Source organism: Anser cygnoides, chromosome 5, assembly GCF_040182565.1.
Source record: "Anser cygnoides isolate HZ-2024a breed goose chromosome 5, Taihu_goose_T2T_genome, whole genome shotgun sequence".
NCBI classification, from domain to species: Eukaryota; Metazoa; Chordata; class Aves; order Anseriformes; family Anatidae; genus Anser; species Anser cygnoides.
The window spans coordinates 38,330,691-38,349,356 of record NC_089877.1 but is presented as its reverse complement, the minus strand read 5'-3'; the positions used below and the strand labels follow the sequence as shown (position 1 = coordinate 38,349,356).

Here is an 18,666-nt window from a genome sequence, read left to right as displayed (position 1 = left end):
TGTATTGCAGTGCCATTTTTTTAAACAAAGGCTTCATGGCTCAACATTGCAAGGTAATAACAAACAAAAGGATTATACATTAAAATCCTCCCCCTCTCGAGACTCCCCCTAGCCCTCCCCTCAAAACCACGAGATAGAATACAATTCAAGTAGTCTTTTTTTTTATGTTTTAAATGTATGGATATATAAGACAAAGCAAGTACAGAACTGGTTAACAGAGTGTCCCCATTTTATTAGCAAGTGAGAGTATATCACAGGGAGATGTAATTGATTCCCCCCTCTTTACGGTTCCTAGACAGATAATATATATTATTTTAAAAACCAACCTATTTTACAGCCCTCTGCCCACCTCTCCAACCCATCTGCTTGTCGAGTCCTGAGCCTCAAAGCCAGAGAGTTGCCTCTCCTCCCTCCCGTCAACCCATCCCAGCCACCCAGCAGGTGGAGGCCACCGTGCTGACGGAGGCCACCGTGCCGGGGGGGAGGCCTGCCCCATGTTGGGGGGTCCCCATCAGTCCCGGCTGCCATCCTCCGCGGCCCCAGCTCGTTGGGGCAAGGGGAGGAGAGCAAGGGGGTTCTGCGAGAAGGACATGAAGGGCAAGAGGAGGAAAAGGAGATGGTGGGGCTGGCGCTTCGGCAGGGCCTCGGCTCGCGCAAGCAAGCCGCCAGGGTCGGGAGGATGGAGGAGCCGAGCTCCGCGCAGAAGCAGGGCCTGGAGTTGTAACCTGGCAATACCTTCACCATTCAAAGCAGTTTGTCTCTAGAACAGTTCCCTTTTAGACTAAATCGTTGTGTTGTGTTTTGTTTTGTTTTTTTTCTACAAAAAAAAAATAAAGGATGCGTGTAGATGTATTTCTGTGTGTGCGTGCATCTGTGTACATGAGTGACAGCCAACTAGCTCATATGGTCATGACCAAGCTATATTTCAGAAGAGAAAAGAAACACATTTATCACACTTTTCCTAAAACGAAAAGCTAAAATTTCAAGTTCAGTATTCGCTATCTTGTCCTTCCCTCCCCACCCTCCCTTTCTATTTCTGGGTTTTTTCCCTTCCAACTTACTTTAGCACCATAACACATTTTAAACATTACAATCCCTCTTCAGATACTACACAAAATGTCCCATAAAAATAGTGCTTTTTTTGCCAAAAAAGTTATATAATATATTATATATATAAATCAACTAAATCCGTGGCAAATGTGCAATGCAGACGCCTCCTCCATTTAAAGTGAGCATCAGCTCACTTTTTTCTTTTTTTTTTCTCCCCTTTCCTTTTTCTTCTCTCTCTCTTTCTCTCTCTCTCTCTCCTCTTCCTCTCTTTCTCCCGTCAGCGATGATTTCAAAAAGGTGCAAGTCGATTTGGAATCTTGTAATTAAGCACACACACAAAAAATGCAGATGGGTCTCCTCGGAACTTCGTCTCAGTTACGTTTTCTTTTTAAAGGTGCAAAAGAAAGTTATAAAAATTAAGAAAAGTTACCAACGAAAACAAAATAAAAGGAGAAAAAAAAGTGGGGTGGGAATGAGGCAAAAAAGTTACATCCCTCAACATTTCTCCCCATTTGTTTCTGTTTTTCACTTTATTGTCAAGAAAGACACGGAATGGACTCCTCTTCTCGAGAAAAAATAAAAAATAAAAAAAAAAGTTAACTTCATATCCTTTTTCCCTCTTGCTCTTTCTTTTGTCTTCTGGTGTTGGCACCGGGGATGTCACGCAGCGCCCGGCAGCAAAAAAAAGTTCAAGTGCCCAACTGTCCCTTTGCAAGTACAAGGCTTGAAAAATACTGGGTGCGCGGGGGAAACGAGACAGGCCTGGGAAACGAAACAACCCTCCCCCCCACCCCGAAAGGAGGACGCCGCGTGCCGCCGCCACCATCCCCTCCTTGCTTGTGTCAGTTGTTTGGTTGGGGCCAGAGCGGCGTGATGGCGCCCCACCGCCCCGCTCCTCGGCTCGGGGACGGAGGGGCTCGGGGGGGGCCAGGTCTCGCCAGTCTCTCCCCGGGAGATCACAAATGGAGCCGGCCAGTCATGGTTCATTCCTGGGGGCCGGTGGCTTCAGGGGATGCTCGCGGCGCTGGGGGCCGCTGGCTGGGCAAGGAGATGAGGGGGCGATGCAGCACCCTGGCTTCCTCGGCTGCTTGCAGCCCCTCGGCCTGCCACCGGTACCGGCGGGCGCGTAGGATGCCGGGCACCTCCCGCTGCAGCCGCTGGGAGCTCTTCTTCTGCCACACGTCGTACTTGGAGTACTTGGCATGCGAGGGCTTCTGGAGGCTCTCCTGGAGAGGGGAAAAGCAACGTCAGTGTCAGCGTGAGGAACATGGCTGACCCTGCCCATGAGCTCTGTCTGCCCCACCCCACATTACTGGTTTTATGGGGCCCACAGCACAAGAAGGACTCGGGCCTGGTAGAGTGGGTCTGGAGGAGGGCCATGAGAATGATCAGGGGCTGGAGAACCTCTCCTGTGAGGAAAGACTGAGAACATTGGGGCTGTTCAGCCTGGAGAGGGCTCCAGGGGCTCCTTGCTGCAGCCTGTCAATATATAATGAAGCTGGAGAAAGGCTTTAGCAGGGCCTATGGGGAGAGGAGAAGGGGCAATGGTTTCAGACCAGAAAAGATTGGATATAAGGAAGAATTTCTTCACAACGAGGGTGGTGAGGCACTGGCACAGGTTGCCCAGAGAAGCTGTGGATGCCCCATCCTTGGAGGTGTTCAAAGTTGGGTTGCATGGGGCTTTGGGCAATGTGATCTAGTGAAAGATGTCCCTGCCCATGGCCGAGGGGTTGGACTAGATGCTCCTCAGGGTTACCGTCCAACACAAACCAATCTGTGATTAAAAGTTTGTTTTCTGCAAGTTATTTCACTCCCCCGTGGCCATAAACTCTTGAAGGCTCTGCACGCTGCCTTGGCTGCAGAAGCAGCGGATCTTAGAGCCAGCAATTGTCCTCTCCCCTCCAAGGCCTTCCTATCTTTTCCTCTCCTTCTTGTTTCAGAGAGACGCCAAACCCGGGGCCGTCCCTACCTTGTTGAGTGCCGGGAGGCCCACGAGGGAGGTGGCGGAGAGGTCGCGCTCAGACTTGACAGACTTGGCGCAGTAGGTTTCCAGCAGAGCCAGGTCGCAGCTCCGAAAGCAGCACTCCTCCACAATGCCGCGGTTGATCCTCCTGTTATTTCGTCCCACTGGCCTACCTGCAAGGGCAGAGGCCTCGGTGTTAGCCATCAATACAGACCGGACCTTGTCACCCTCTAGCCTCTGCCTTGGAGGCATCCCTCCAGCTGTGACCAGACTGGTGACCCCCACCAGCATGTCCACCAGCTCCATCACCCCCCAGTCACTGCACGCACGCTTCCAAACCAGCAGCATTTCCCCTAAAACACTCATCTCCTTCAACACGTGCCTACAAAATGCCTGAGCTTCACATGAAGCCTTCCCCAGACAAATGCTCTCAATGCCGATGGGGCTCCCCGCGTGCACACGATGCTAATTAAGGGCACTTTCTATTGCTGTAATTTATTCCCTTCCTATTGCTCCTTAGCGAGCCCGGCACGGACGGCAGTCCGGATGCAGACGCCGCACCGATTACCACGAACGTCTGTGATGTTGATCCTGGCAAGCGCGTTTTATTAGAAAGAAGCAGCGCAGCGCTGCGGCTGCCAGCCTCCCTCTGCCGTGTTGACGCTCGGGCAGGTGAAGCGAACCAACGCGGCTAAATTTTACCAGATGGGACAGCTCGGAGACAGCTGCAGAAAGAATACAGGCTCACAACGGCACGCCAAGAATAGCTATTAAACTTAATCTTTTAATAACGGTTCCTCTCCTGTTTCTCCCTGCAGAAGGATGTGAAAGCCAGTGTCCAGCGCGGCAACAACCGAGTGCATCTCGCGCCGGTGTTTAATTACAGCCAAACCACTCCGGGGGGAAGGCTCACACTGGTTTTGCTTTGTGCCTCCCCCTCTTGAAATAGAAGAGAGGAGCAAATTTGGATTTCAGATGCAAAACAAATTTGCTCGGGAACTGCAACTTCCTAAATGTATAGTGGCCCCAAACTAGAGGGTTTTCTCTGTGTTTTCATGTACAGAGTGGCGAGGTGAAGGGCTCAGGTAGAGGGGAGCACAGCCTACTCAGAGGCAGAGCAGCACATGTGAGGTTTGCAGATGGGATCCAGCGGGGCAGACGCTGCTTTGGCCCCATGCATGACCCATGGTCCCCACCACACGCTCCAGATGAAGCAGGCACTCAAATATTTGTACTGTTTAGATCTTATGGGCCTGGCTGATTTCCCTAAGGGGTACCCCACGTGGATGCCCACTCAAAGTGCCCCGGGACAACATGCAAAGCCCAGCAGCTTTCTGCATGTGCAATGCAGCCCCACACATTGCAGTGCAGCCCCCCACATTGCAATGCAGCCATGCACATCCAACGCAGCCCTGCGTGTGCAAAGCAACCCCAAATACACAATGCAGGCACGGATTTGCAGTGCAGCACTGCATGCACAACGCTGGCATGCAAAATGCTATGACCCAACCTCAACACACACCCTGCAATAGCAAAGCCCCTGGCAGCACAGCACCTGCTAGCTGTTAAACTTGCTCCGTTTGCAGTAAGCCCTCTGCTCAACACTGGAGCATCACCACTGTGCTCTGAGGTCGTGAGAGCAAGCGCGGCATCGGGTGCACCGCGATGGGACGGCTGACTCATAACATGCAGCCCACCTTCGGGAGGCAGCTCAAATGTTTCATTTTCCACATTCTTCCCCCTTGCATCACCCCCCTCTTATTTTTTTTCTTTTTCTCTGGGAAAAATTCAGAGATGACCCTTAGCCAGCTATATGGGAAGGTGAGAAGGATAGCTCAGTCTCAGCCAGGGCTCAGTGAAGGGAGCACTGCTGGGAGTTTGTTTTTCTGTCTTTAAAATGCTCGTGGCCACAAGTATGCTGGATTGGGCCCTCCTTGTATAGGCAGGTGGATGAGTTGGTTGCCTGCTGCCATATACATGACCTCAGTGCAGGCACTCCAGGTGGTGATGCCCAAAGGAGAAGGGGGCCACGTGCATATAGTCTTCGTATGTATATGCAATATATATATGCAATATATATTTAAGCACATATACATATGGACCAGAGCATCTAAACCCATGCAAACACCCCACCATAAAGGGTACTTTTTGGGAGAGCCAGCCCTCAGCTATCCATGCCCCTTGCTTTGCCCACCTTATGGATACATCCCCAGCCCTCAAGCACTGCCCTTCGTGTGTTGCATGAAGTCCCTACATGCTGTTCCCCTTGCTTGCCGCCAGCATCGCGGCGAGGGGCTGGGGGTGCAGATCTCCCATTACATAATTGTCCATGCCCACAGTGCCAAATGCCATCCCCATCCTCTAGGGGAGTGCTGCTGCAGGGAAAACAACAAGAACAACAAAAGCTGGCAAACAACAAGCTGGGATTTAGCCCCAGAAAGCACCTGGAGATTAACAACCAGGGGAAAAGATGCCAGGAAATTTCTAGTTTACAGCGATATGGCCGCTGACCTGGATTAGGAAAAGGGGTTTGTTCCATACTGCGATTTACGCATGGACTAAAGGTTGATTTTCCTGGCGTTCACCCATCAGTGGCATCTCACTTTAACGTCACCACCAAAGTCAGGGACATAGCAAAGCAGGAGGTGAAGCGCTTCTCCTCCCACGCTCCCCTACTACTTCCCATTTCGGCAAATGCCACCTTCTCCCAAGGAAACGTACTTCCTCCCGGCCTTCCCAGGGGACTCGGAAAACAGCTATTCTCCCTTTTTCCCCAACCCGTTCTCCACCAAAAGCCTCTGCCAGCTGGTGCTGGGCGGCATCGCGCTATCCCGACGGCGATTGCCAGGCATCCTGATGGGGATTGCTGAGCATCCTAACAGTGTTCCCGGGACAGCCCGGGGGCGGTAGCTGTGTACCTGCAGCTCAGAGGTGGTGGCACCCAGGGTGGGGACATGAGGCTCCCTTCCCCGGCATCACTGCACCGAGGCGCCTCCCCACCCTCAGCTCCCCTCTCCTCCGGTCCATCAGGCGGCAAGCCGAGTGGAAGGGGACTTTGGGTGCAAACAGTACCCGCGCCCCTGACGCAGGAATGTTGGGAGCAACAAGGGGGCCTTTGTGCAGCTCCGGCCCCGTCCCAGTGCCCCCAGCCTGGCCCTCCCCCAGCCCCGGCACCGCGCTTTCCCCCCTGCTTTTTCCTAGTATTATTCGCAGGAGCAGCGGCGCACAAGAATGTGCCCCGTCAGCACAAGCGGCCGCAAAGAGCTAAATTCTTATCAGCTGTTGGAAAGGAGGAAACAGGAGCTGTTGTTTACAGAGAAGTTGGACGCCTCTCCCCCCGCAGCCCCTTCTCCCCTCCCCGCCGGCGGAGCATGACAGCAAATTCGCCACCAGGGCTTCCTCTTGACCTTTTTCTTTTTTTCTCTCTTTTTTTTTTTTATTTTTTTTTCCCTCCTTGAGGCCATGCTGCGGGACGGCATCACCTTGCCGACACCTGCGTGCCGGCCCCAAAAGCCTTCAGTCATGGAAGGGGATTGCAGCAGAAAGAGGAGAGCAAGGCAGCGGCTGCAGCTGCAGGCTCCAGCCCCGTTGGAGCTGCTCCTTTGCAGCCCCAGCTCTTGGTGGCATCACTGCTGCAGGTCTCAGGTGCACCAGGGACATGTCAAGTGCTTGCCATGGGACCGGTGGCACTCGTCCCCACGGATGCGCCATGCAAAGTGTTGTCCCTTTCACAAACAGATCAGGTAAAGCAATGTATCTCCAGATGGTTGCTACATCCCTCAAAAAAAGTAGTGGAAATGGTAAAAGCCTGGTAGTGGGATGCCAAATAAAGCCAATGAAGTACCCGAGATAGGGGATTTGGGAGGCAGCTTCAACATCCTCAGTCCAAGCATCTGCCATCACGGTACCTCCATGGGCACCTCTCTGTGCCAATGGACAGACGGACATCATGGTCCTTGGGGTGCACCCTCCTGGGTCCAGGCTGCCTATGTCCCCACCATGGGACACCAGGGGTGTGAAACACTGCTGATGTGCTGGAGCTGGATGCAAACTGCTGCAGCTCAGAGCAGGGAAGGCATGCCTTAGCTAAAATCACCACTGCAGCAGAAAAACTGGTGGATTTTCATGCTATTTCCTTTTTTTTTTTCCCAAGATTACCAGGCGGCTGTTCAAAGCAAGCCCTTTCCAGCACATGGGGTCACCCATATCTGTAGGGTGAGGCCATCAAAGCCATCTACCTCCGGTATGAACCATGCTGTTAACACAGGTTGCTCATCAGGATGCATTTCTGACACCAACAGCAGGCCGAGAAGTGTTCAGGACAATCCCATACCCAGTTTCAGGACATAAACCACGATCATGCAACATAAGCATGCCCTATAGAGCCTACGCAGGGGCAGTAGTGTTAGCCATGAGGATCTAGAAGTGAAGACTAATGTAGGCAGAAGAATCAATCTCTTTATTGGATCAACTGATGGAGTTAGAGGGAAGAAAGAGGTGAACTGGGGATGCCCATGCCCTCGTCAAGTAGAGCTGGTACCCAAATGCGTGTTCAGTGCTGACTGGTCAAAGGCTGAAGAGGTTAAAATATGGGACTGGTGGGGCTTCCTTCATCCCTCGGCACCTGAGCTCTCCAGAAATATTCAACCAGAAGGGAGGGGACAGGTGAAAAATAAAAATAAAAAAGAGTGAGAATCCTCTTGCAATCACCAGACTGGCCACTTGGCACGAAGCTACTTGTCTGCCTTCAAAAGTGTTTTTATTTGGACTGGGAGGCCGGGTTATTCAAGGTGAAAGGAGGTCAATTTGTCTGTAAAACAAAAGCCCCATTCCGTTTCATCCCCAGAGAGGGGGAGGAGGGAATAGAGACACGGGGAGGGAGACGGATGCTCCTCTGTATAGAGAGGGATAGGAAGAGGCGTGAGAGCACGAGAGGAACTTGCCACAGATGGGAGGGAGAAACCTGTGTCCCTTGCCCCAGCTGAGCTCTGGAGTGGGCTCAGTGGTTTTAGAAAATGTGGAGGGCAAGATGAGAGGAAGGGCAGTTATGGTGCAGACCCCCCAGCTGGGCTCAGAGAGAAAGGAACGGTGTCCCCAAAAGCATCGCCACCTGCCCAAAAGCATCTTGTAGGGGACCTGGCTAGTGGAAAAGCCACCTGCAGTGCCACCACCCTTGGGACATCACATGGGCTGAGCCCTGGTGGCAGCTGGACCTGGCAGCCCCCTGCCCAGCCTCTGGATGGGGCAGACCTCAGCTGGGCTCAGCCCAGCCTGGTTGGGCACTGGCACCCAGGATCTTCTCCTGACCATGCAGCACCCCTTTCCCTGCAAAGGCCAGACTGGGAGGAGAGGCTCTCAGCACCACTGTTCCAAAAAACAACTCGCCACATTACTCAAGAGTGACCTTGCACATCGCTTTAATTCATTTTCCGCCAACCAGAGCAGAGGCAAGACTGCCAAGCACATGGTGCCCCGTGCAGCTGCTGTGTGCATCCTTTCCCTGCTGCTTGCCTTCACATCTCTCCTGTAGTTTGTTACAGGGTTCAGTCCCCATCAGGCTGCAGGACAGGGGGTCTTCACTCTCAGGGCCACTATAATGCCATCGTCACGCTGAAGGCACCCTCCCCTGCTCACGTACTGCTGAGCATCCATCGCTACCGCCTTACTCCTCCTCCTCCCCGCTCACCAGCTGAGCTCTTGTGCTGCCCATGTGAACGGTCCAGACCTCCAAAACACCACAAGGGAAAGCGTGCTCCAGGCAACTGTCCTCAAGGTCACTGCATTCTGCAGATGACAGCAACACCACGGTTTTTGGCACTAGCTGTGCTGGAAAAGGGTGCACCATCACTGTCATCAGGAGGTAGTCAGGAGGCCACCAGGAGTATTTGGGGAGCAACCAGAAGCTGTGGATACAGCCTGCCTGGGTTTTAAAAGAATCCAGAGCCCAAGCTCAGCAGAAACCTTCATTATTTTGATGACTTGCTCCCATTACCAGCAAACCAAACACCTATCGCCGCTCCCCAGCGATATCTGACTTCAGCACCCCGTTTCCCCACGGGACCGAGTCCACCAAAACAGCGCTCAGCATCACCTGAGCTTGTCGCTTGTCTCACTCCTCTCCTCGCCATGCACACTGCCATTAGGAAAAGCAACAGGGTGGAGAACCTGTCCTTTCCATCTCACCCCACCTCCCCCAGCACATTCTGCACCTGGCGTGGATGTCCCAGCACTGCACGGCGTGGGCACCGAGCATCCCGCGTGAGCACGTGAAACTTACTGAAGTAGAAGCCCCTGTCCCCGCAGACAAACTGCAGCGTGTCCACCAGCTCCCCGCCGCAGAGAGTCTCCGCTGTGCCGTACGCCGCAGCCGAATCCAACGCGTAGGCCAGGAAGGCCAGCAGCAGCAGCAGCAGCCGCCGGGCCACGCACATCCTCTGCACCTGGGGATGGAGGCACAGCGTTAGCGTGGCGCCAGAGACCCCCCCTCTGCCACCACCACCGCCACCCTCATTATTTATTTTTCTTCCCTTATAAATGGGAAATCATTCAAGTGATTGTCAGGAGGTGGCTTGTTTTCGCTTTTGATGAAAGCTTCCCGTGCCCTACCCGAACGCACGCTTCCCCAAAGCCAGAGCGAATGAACTTTTCGCTTTTGAGGAAAGCTGGCTTCTACCGGGGAGTAGTGGCCTTCGCCCCAGGCATCCAAAAGGCACTGCTCAGGCAATCAGGGGGCTGATTGCACAATTCGTGTTTGCCTGGGAGGGACAGGACCAGAAAGACATCCCTCGGGAGCACAGCGGTCCCTGGGGAGACGCGGCTGGGGACCACAGGGGTGTCAGCACAGGGATGCTGTTGCCCCACTGGGTGATGCAACATCCCTGTGTCATCCCTCAGTGACGAGCATCGCTGCATGGCTACAAGCAACGGTGGTGGCCAAGAGCTCAGCTCAAAATGAAGGGGGGAATTGTGTCAAAACAGCAGCCCCCGTGGGCGAGTGCTAAATCTCCAGCAGAGCAGCCCTTCTCTCCACTAACGCTCAGCCGAGGCGCTGGGTTTCACCTCCAGCTTTCATCACCATAGCATCTGAGCAACTCGAGAATAATATCAGTTAATGAATATTACCTCACCCCCGCGGGATGCTCGGAGATGGAGCCGAAGCCCGGGATAGATTAAATGACTCGCCCAAGGTCACAGGGGAAGTCTGCAGCGCAGCCAGGAAATTAGCCCAGGTCCCCAGGGGCCCCACTACAGTCCTGCCAGCAACAAAGCCACCCTTATTACCAATTTCTATGGGCACGGCGTGCCAGTAGTGCTGGAAAGCTGCCGTGCTCATGAGCTGTGAGCTCTTCCGAGCAGCAGGTATCATCACCACAGCATCACCTGTGTTGCTTGAGGCACGGCAGCATCATGCTATAGATGCACTATCTGGTGCTGGGAAGATCTGATACGGTCTGCAGGGTTAAAAAAAAAAAAACTTCTCCTTTGCAAAGCACTGGCTACTGCAAAAGCCGAGCTGCAGGTGCAAGCCTTGCCTGCCTCCAGGTGCAAGCTCTTTTAGGGTGTCCAAGCCCAAAACACTGAGTGGGAAATCCTCCTGAAGCCATGTCGGCCAAAGCCATGAGGATGAGGATGGTCCAAATGCTGTCACCCCTCTGAAGACACCCAGCACAACCCTGTAAGCTCTTCCCTCCCAATTCAACCATCGGGTACCCAACACTCTGCATGTGGCTTCAGTCACCATGGCTTAATCCCTGCCCAACATCACACGTTGAAACCCTCGGAGCCTTCATTTGTACTGCAGAGCCTCCCTCATGCAACAGGTAACAGGAACGATGTGGTGACTGTTTTCCTAAAGGACTAGGGGAGATGCTATGCCCACCAGAGTTTCATCCTTGTAAAACAGGGCTAAATTGGTCATACTGACTGCGAACCCCCAGGCATGTGCATGGGGAGAGGTCAAACATCTCAGGGTGCAGTTTGAACCAGGGCAGAAAACAAGGAAAAATTAGAAAATAATCTCCTGTGCAGATGCAAGGCTCTTTCTTCTTCCCTTCTCCACACCAGTACGTGTGGGACCAGAAAACTGCCCTGGGTGGGTGGAGATGCTCCCTCACCATGGGGCTGCTACGTGAAGGATGCTCCATGCACTCAGGGAACCCCGAGCACCTCTCCGCAGCCTGGTGACAGCCAGGTCACCGGTGGTAGCAAGCCAACAGAGAAAGTCCCCTTGGACCAGCACCAGCGTGATGGGAGCGAGCCTGAAAGCAGGTCTGCAGCAGAGCGGAGCCGCCCTCCTGCGCAAGGCTGCCTGGAGGATTTTTTAAGGATTTGCTGCATGATCAGCTGGAGAGGCGATTTCTGTCCAGCTGCTGGGGATTCGGAGGCCAAGAGGCCACAATGTGCTAAAAAGGCCCGGTTGCCAAATCTCAGAGGAAGGCTCAGGCATCCCTTGCATCCAGGCTTGCGCGGAGCCAACCAAACCACGGTGCCTCTCTTGGGCAACATCTCCCAAAAAACGGATACTGAACCTCCTGTCTGACCTAATTCCTCCTTCAGTCTGGCCTTCATTACAATTTAATATGAACAGAACAACGTAGGAGGGAATTGACAGATGGCCCAGTCTGCAAAATTTGGATTTGGACAGAAATAAATAAATAAATAAATTACAAATCTCGCAGTTTGTGGAGCAGTGCAGCGTCTAAAAGGGCAAGAAAGTTGTCAGCCTAAACGAGTGCTGTGGGATGGGGGGGTGGGGGGTGGAAATCCACATTTTTGCAGCCCAGCCTCCATCACACCACCAAAAAAGCAGGCAGATCGGTGTATTGCTGCTGCAGGAGATGCCCAGTGCTCGTGCAGTGAGCAGCACCCGCTCCCAGAGAGAGCATCCTCATCCCAGCACAGGGGCTGGAGCCAAGGCATCCCTGCATCCCAAAATCCATGCACCCGTGTGCATGGGGAGCACACAGACATCGCCAACAACTGCGAGACGGAGCGTATTGCTGTGTTATTCCTCCTGAGAGCGGAGAGGGATGCACAGACAGCCCTTGGCAGGCACCTTTGGCAGCCAAAATCTCCCCCTGGGTGGAGGAGCTGGGGGGAGGCGCCCAGTGGTACCCGATGGAGAGCAGCCGTCGCGTGCCGTACCTCTGTCACGGGCACCCTGCATCCCTCCTGCCACCCTGGCCACGTGTTCCCTCCCCAAATCCTTATCCCTGGAGGCTCCTGGCTGCAGAAGAGCCTCCACTTTTGTTTAAAGGAGAAAGGATGAGACCTCGGACCCTCATCTTGGAGGAAGCAGGCTTCAAACTACAAAACTTTTGACCATCGAGGTGGATAAAATCCACCCAGGACCAGGGGTTTCGCTGCTCAGCTCTGATCTCTGGGCTTGACAGCAATAAAAAAAAAAAAAAAAAACTCTCGATTCTTGGCACCTGGCTCGCATGACACTTATATGGCTGAGGTTGGCAGCGCTGCATCTATTTTTAGCCATCGCTTTTTTGTCTTCGCCGCTCGTCCCCATCAGCAGCCCCGTGCCGAGGGTCACCTTTCCTCCTGTCCCGCACCCCGCGGCGCTGCAGCAAGGGCTCCCGGAGCTACGGAAAAACCAAGCTCGGAAAGGTGAATGGGGTATTCAGTCCCATTTACTCACCCCACTGGGGAGTATTGCACAAATTTTGGTAGGCGGCCCAGAAACAGTTGATTTACGGCAGAAAAAAAAAAAAAAAAAAAAGGAAATGCAATCTTGCTTAACTCTTCTAAAGACAGCTGGCAGCAGGATCCAGGGAAGGGATTTAAGTCCGATTTAGTAGCCTCACTTAACTCCTTTCTTTATTGTTCCTCTCGCCTTTCTGCCTCCACGGCCGAAACCTGGAGCATAGCAGGGAAAGTTAACAGCAAGTTAAGCTGTTAAATCAGAAATTGTGGTGACTGGAGTTTACTGACAAGTGATATTCCCACAACACATTCAGATTGCTTTATGTCTTGGCAGAGCTGCGTTAACCCTGCCAGTGCCAGGCTGCGGCCCCAGCGCAGATTCCCTCCCCCCCGTGCCCCCCTGACTCCCTCCTTTTGCATCTCTTCACCCCCTTGGACACAGCAGCCTCGAAAAGTGAAGCCAGCCCGAAAACAGAGCCGAGAGGTCAGTCCCAGGACACGAGCAGGAGAGGGTGGGCCACTTCCAGTGCTCGTATGCAATTCTGGAAGCGCACCAGCTCCTCCGTCCCTCTAAAAATAAGACCTCACCTGCTGTGTTTGCTTTATTTAAAAAAAGAAAAGACGTACAGAAGTGCTTTGCTCTGCGAGGCAAGTAGGGCTCGCTCCAAAGCCTATAGGAATCAATGGCGAGACACGCACCGACACCTCTGGGTTGCTTGGTCAAAGCAGCAGCCCTGCAGGCAGGCTGCAAAAAGGATCACCTGTCAGGAGCAGCGCCGGGACACACACGCAGACGCATTTTGGCTCTCCAGTTTCATGCGGCGGTGGGAGGGGACCTGCGGTGTCAAATCTTTTATCCCTTAATGAATTTTCACAGGAGCTGGGATAGCCCCTTTGAAAGGCTGAGTGAACTCGTGTGGGTGTCGACAACGTGGAGCAAGATTTACAGCTCTGACCCGCTCACCCCCACCAAAATTGTCAAGTTGGGTCCAAAACAGTTCAGCAGAGCTCAAATCAGGAGTGTCAGTCAGTTTTATTCCTCCAGATGTCCTTAGCACAAAGTCACCCCTACAGAACCCACAACCCAGGCTCCTCAACTCCACTGTAAATCAAGCCAGGAGGAGGAGAAATAAACCCAACACACTGAACCCTGCTAAGCGAAAGAAGCCACACACACACACACAACCTGACAATAAATAAAAACAAAGAAAACTGAGCCCTCCCAAGCACACCCTGGCACTGGGAAGAAAACTGCAGGCTTCATGTAGGAAGCCTGGACCTGAGAGTTAAAGCAGAGCTTTTCCCGAGGCATCCCCCACCAACCTGATTTTCACGCGCGGTGGCCCCGTGGTGCCGGCGCGAGCCCCGGCGGGCCAGAAGCGCCTGCCGAGGCACCGCTGGCTGGAGGCAAGGCAGCCACATCTGCTGGTACAGTTACGCTAAGTCTGAGTTTCCTCATGTGCCCCAATTCCCCACTGCTCAACAGAGTGCTAAAACCCTTCCAAGTTGCTCTCTTAAAACAATTACTGTAGGGAAAAGCAATTGGGAAGGAAGCAAAAAAAAAAAAAAAAATCACACAAAGTCGAAGGCTCGGTGCCAACCATTAACTCTCACTCCATTTTGGCTTCGCTCTCTTGTTTTTCCCTCTCTGTATTTTTATCCCTCCGGGACCCAACACGCCGCGGTGTTCTTTCGGATGAGAGCCCAGCAGCTCCTCGCTGCTCCCCGCCGGGTCCCCGCTCCCAAAGCCCGGGCGCGGAGCGCAGCGCGCCGGGCAGCCAGGGGCCGCCGTGACCTCGCATAGCCCCGGCCCCGCCGCCGGGGCCAGCCCGGCCCACGCACGATCGCGGCTGCCCGCACACGCGCCGTGCTGCCCCCGGCCCCCTCAGCCCACCCGGGACTGCCCCACGCCCCCTCTACGCCGCTCCCCCCCCCCCCGCCTTCTCCGCATCCTCTCCGCGCACGCCCCGCGCAAGGGGCGCGCAGGAGCCTCGCAGGGGGATGCGGGCAGCGCTGCGCGCCCCCCACCCACGCAAAAATAATAATAATAATTTTTTTTAAGCAAATAAAAAATAAATAATTATTAAAAAAAAAAAAAGGCGGAAAAACGCCCATCGCCAAAAGGCGCGCGGGTACCCTGGGGGTGCCCGGGGGGTCCCCGCACCGCACCGCACCCCCCGCCGCGCACAGCCCGCAAGTTGGCCGCGGGCAGCCCGGGCTGGGCCGGCTCTCGGGGTCCCTCTAGTGACACGCGTGGGGAGGGCGGGCAGCGGAGCCGGCACGGCTCGGCTCGGCTCGGCGCGGCACGGCACAAGCATCCCGCGGCACAAGCATCGCGCGGCGTGGCACGGCTGGGCGCGGCGTGGCACGGCTCGGCGCGGCTCGGCGCGGCTCGGAGCGGCTCGGAGCGGCGCTTACCTTGGCGCTGCCGCTGCTACTCTCAACTTCTGGCGGCGGCGGGCCGGGGAGGAAGGCAGGCTGCCGGCAGCGCTCATCCGTGTGTGCCCCGGCGCTTGCCATGCTGCTGTCCGGCCCTGGCAGCGATCGCGGCTTTGGCTCGCCTTCCCCGCGCCCTGGCTTGCTCTCCTCGCTTTGCCTTTTTGGTATGTCAAGTCCCTGCTTGAATTTGTCTGGAGGATGTTATTTTGTTACGATTAGGTATTTTGTTATTCTAGAGAGCGAGCGAGCGCTTTCCTTCCTTCTCCTATTTTTTCCTTTTTTTTTCCTTTTCTTTTTTTTTTCCTTTTCTTGTTCCTTTTTTTCTTTTGTTATTTTTTCTCCTTGTTCCCCCCTTTTTTTGCCTTTTTTTTTCCTCCTCCTCTTTCTCTCCTCCTGCTTTGGCTGCCCCTTGGGTGGCTCTCACTTTTTGTTGTGGTGGTGTTTACTGACTGCGTCCCCCTGGCCGGGGCGGAGGGGCCGGCTGCCTGGCTGCCCGCTGCTCCCGGCTGGCTGCCCCACGAGCGAGGAGACAGGCAAAGCGCTCCGGCTGCCCCCCTTTTATACCCCCCCAATGGGCATGCTCTGACTTCCCCAGCGAACACCAGCCCGGCCACGCAGCCAATAATGTTGCAGAGCGATCCCTCCCTCTTTCTCCCTCCCTTCTTCGTAACCCTGCGAAGTCCAGCTCGGGGAGCGACGGGAAGTTGCAGCCGCAGGCTTTCCCTGCCCGGGAGGGGTCTTTAGCCCACCCCGGCCGGCCCCCGGCCTGGGGGGGTCCGGGGGCTGCGCGCATCCTCCGCCTCGCCCCGCAGGTGAGGGGAGGAGATGGGGGCCTGCGCCGCCAGCCCCTGCCCGAGGTGCTGGGGCACCCCCTGCGCGCCCCTCCCGCCCTCCAGAGAGCCGAAAATCCCGGGGAGGGGGAGGCAGAGGGAGCAGCAGGATTTGCAGCGCCAGCTTTTGGGTCTCGCTCCAGGTGCGCACGTGGCCATGCCACCCCTCCCACCCCGCGCTGGACCCCAAAACCTCTCCTGAGGGCTCCCCACTGAAGGTGCAGACATGTGGGGGTGCTGGCAGCACGGCCACCCCCGGCCTCAAGCCGTGGCCATGCCCTGCATTACACTACCCCCGCATCATCAGATGTGAGCCCCCCACTCTGCCCGTGCGCATCCCTGGGGACAACATGGATGGTACCGCTCCGTGGGGCACGGGCGCTCGGGTTTTGCACCCCAAAGGGCACCTCCCGAAATCGGTGGCTGCTCGCTGGGTTGCCCCCGCTCCGCTTGAGCTTGTGCAAGCTGTTGCCTTTAAGCCAAGGGGACTTTTCCCAGGCTTCACCGTGAAGCGGTGCGCGATCCGAACGCGCGCCTGTTGCGATCGCCACTCCGGTGGTGCTGCATGGCAGTCATGCCGTGCTGCACCCAGCAAAACTCCCCTTCTCCCAAAAACCTGTCCTGCTGGGGAAGCAGCTGCCTCAGAGGTGGGCTGTAAGGACCCTCCTTGCTTTCCACCAGCAGCAAAGGCAGCGCCGGAGTGCCCGCATCCTCACCGCTGCCCGGGTGGGCGTCTGCTTGCAGGGATGCACAGCTCAAGTTGCACTGCAAGGCATGCACCCGCCGTGGCGCCGAGAGGGGCAGAGCTGCCCAAAATCGCGCCGCAGGTTGTTGCATCTCAAGTGATGTTGGCGTGGTAGGGCAAGGGCTCAGCAGCCCTCACTCTGACGTGCGCTAAGGAAACTCTTTTTTAAAGTTTTTTTCAAGTGTGCACCTGTTTCTTTCAAGAATGGGGGCTTGGTGCCTCTCTGGACATCTGGAATTGCCATAAACATGCCAAAGAAAATGTGAGGTGTGAGCAGGACTGGTCCTTTCCTACTGGGCTCTGGAGGTCCTGCCCTGCCCAGCATCCTGCTCATCTCAGGGCTGTCCCCTGGGCTGTGTCGCTGCATAGCACACCCAGCAGGCAACCTGGGGTCGGGGCAGCAAGCACCGGCACACCTGGGGGAGGGATGTGATGTTGAAAAAGCATCGGTGTGCCCATCGTACTCAAACATAGGCATCAAATCTCAGCTCCTACATCCATAGCTAAGTATGTAAAGTGGCCTGGCTGTCAAAGAGAGTGAGCAGTTGAGGAGCCCCACTGGCACATCCTGGAACTCCAGGCTTCTCCATGGAGAGGCATCTCCATTGGCCTTAGTAGTTTCTCCAAGATGCCCAGGACTTAGAAAATCCATACCATGGGGTCTCGCCTTCTGTCCAGCCTGAACTGCTCATCAGAGCTGGTATCCTTAAGGAAGATCAAGCGCCTCTCCCCACTGCAAGCAGAACCCCATCAAAGGAAAGGAGCCAGTGAGCAGGGGGGTGAGCAGGGCTGTAAGCAGGCTGCGAGTAATAGCTGAAGGAGCCAGCTCCCTTCCCTTCCCCCAGCTCAGCACAAGGACCTCCTGAGAGGAGACAAAAGAAAGCTTGGAGGGGGTTAATCTCCTGAGAAAAACAAGTGATTTTCCAGTAAACAACTGCAATAGCAAACAATGGGGGTGAAAAATAGCGATCATAAAAAAGTCTGCTCTGAGGAAGAGGCGACCCAATAAGAGAGGTGTTCCTCTGGCTGGGGGAAAAAACAAGCCAGCATTTTGGTGCAGCTTCGGCGACAGCAGCAAAATACACCCCACAAGTTGCCAAGTTGGGTCTACTTGTGCTTGTGCCTTTTGATCTTTTAATTGCTTCTTAGTTATCCTTCAGTGCAAATAAATAGTGCATTGTGTCAAGAAAGAGGAGGGGGGCGGGGTAGGGAAGAAAGAGACACAAAAGAAAGAGCTGTCGCCCAGAAGAGAAAAGGAACAGGTTCTTTCCCTCCACCTTTAAAGGAGTGAATATATCTGTATTTGGGGGGGCGAAGGGGGAGAAGGGGATAGGATTAGAAATCAAAGCGAAATTGGAGAGAAGAGCATTAAGCCTCGGGCATCCTTACAGTAGGAAGAAAGGAGGGAGGTGGTAAAACCCTCTGGGAGTTTATTCCGTGAGTTATGAGAGAATCCACGAGTGTAATATTGTTAAAGGTCAGCCTAAACCTAATTTAAACTAGGGCTGTGTGACCTCCGCCCTTCATTTAATACAGTCATAAGGAACATTGCACTGCAGATAGCTGGAACAATAGCTGCCTCCACCCCAAACTCCAGCCCCTGGCATCACCTGCGACGAGGGCCTGCAACGGAGAGCTGGAGGAGGACCTGGAGAGCCAAGGGCATGGCTGAACCTGAGGCAGAAAGAGAGGGAGAGGAGGGCTGCTGGAGCAAAGGGGCTCGGAGCAGCTCGGCTTACAGCCCAGCAGCCCAGGAAGCATCGTGGCTTGGGAACTGGGTAGGGCTGCACCAACGCAATGCCTGAATCTCTTGGGATGTCCAGGGGATGCCCAGGGCTCGTGGGGAGAAGCTCGGCTGCTGGGGCCTGCAAAGCCCCCTGACAGCACTGCCCAGCAGAGCTGGTCAAAGTGGCTCCTGGGTGGCCACCAACACGTGGCAGAGCTTTCCGGGAAAAGGGGGAAGGATGGGCCAGCTCCGGCCAGCC

The 18,666-nt window shown here is 54.8% G+C and overlaps 1 protein-coding gene across 2 annotated transcripts; it reads right to left on the bottom strand.

The window, feature by feature from the left end:
• Nucleotides 1–799: 799 nt before the first annotated feature.
• Nucleotides 800–15,651, bottom strand: IGF2 (insulin like growth factor 2). 2 transcript variants are annotated; one of them, XM_048066577.2, is made up of 4 exons: nt 15,086–15,651; nt 9,291–9,453; nt 3,020–3,186; nt 800–2,276 (listed from the first exon to the last, which is right to left on the bottom strand). In XM_048066577.2, the coding sequence occupies exons 1-4, from the start codon at nt 15,185–15,187 to the stop codon at nt 2,034–2,036; spliced, it is 675 nt and encodes a 224-aa protein (XP_047922534.1). In that variant the 5' UTR covers nt 15,188–15,651; the 3' UTR covers nt 800–2,033. The 2 variants fall into 2 exon arrangements, with proteins under 2 accessions (XP_047922534.1, XP_066854033.1); XM_066997932.1 differs by lacking the exon at nt 15,086–15,651 and adding an exon at nt 13,991–14,231.
• Nucleotides 15,652–18,666: the final 3,015 nt, after the last annotated feature.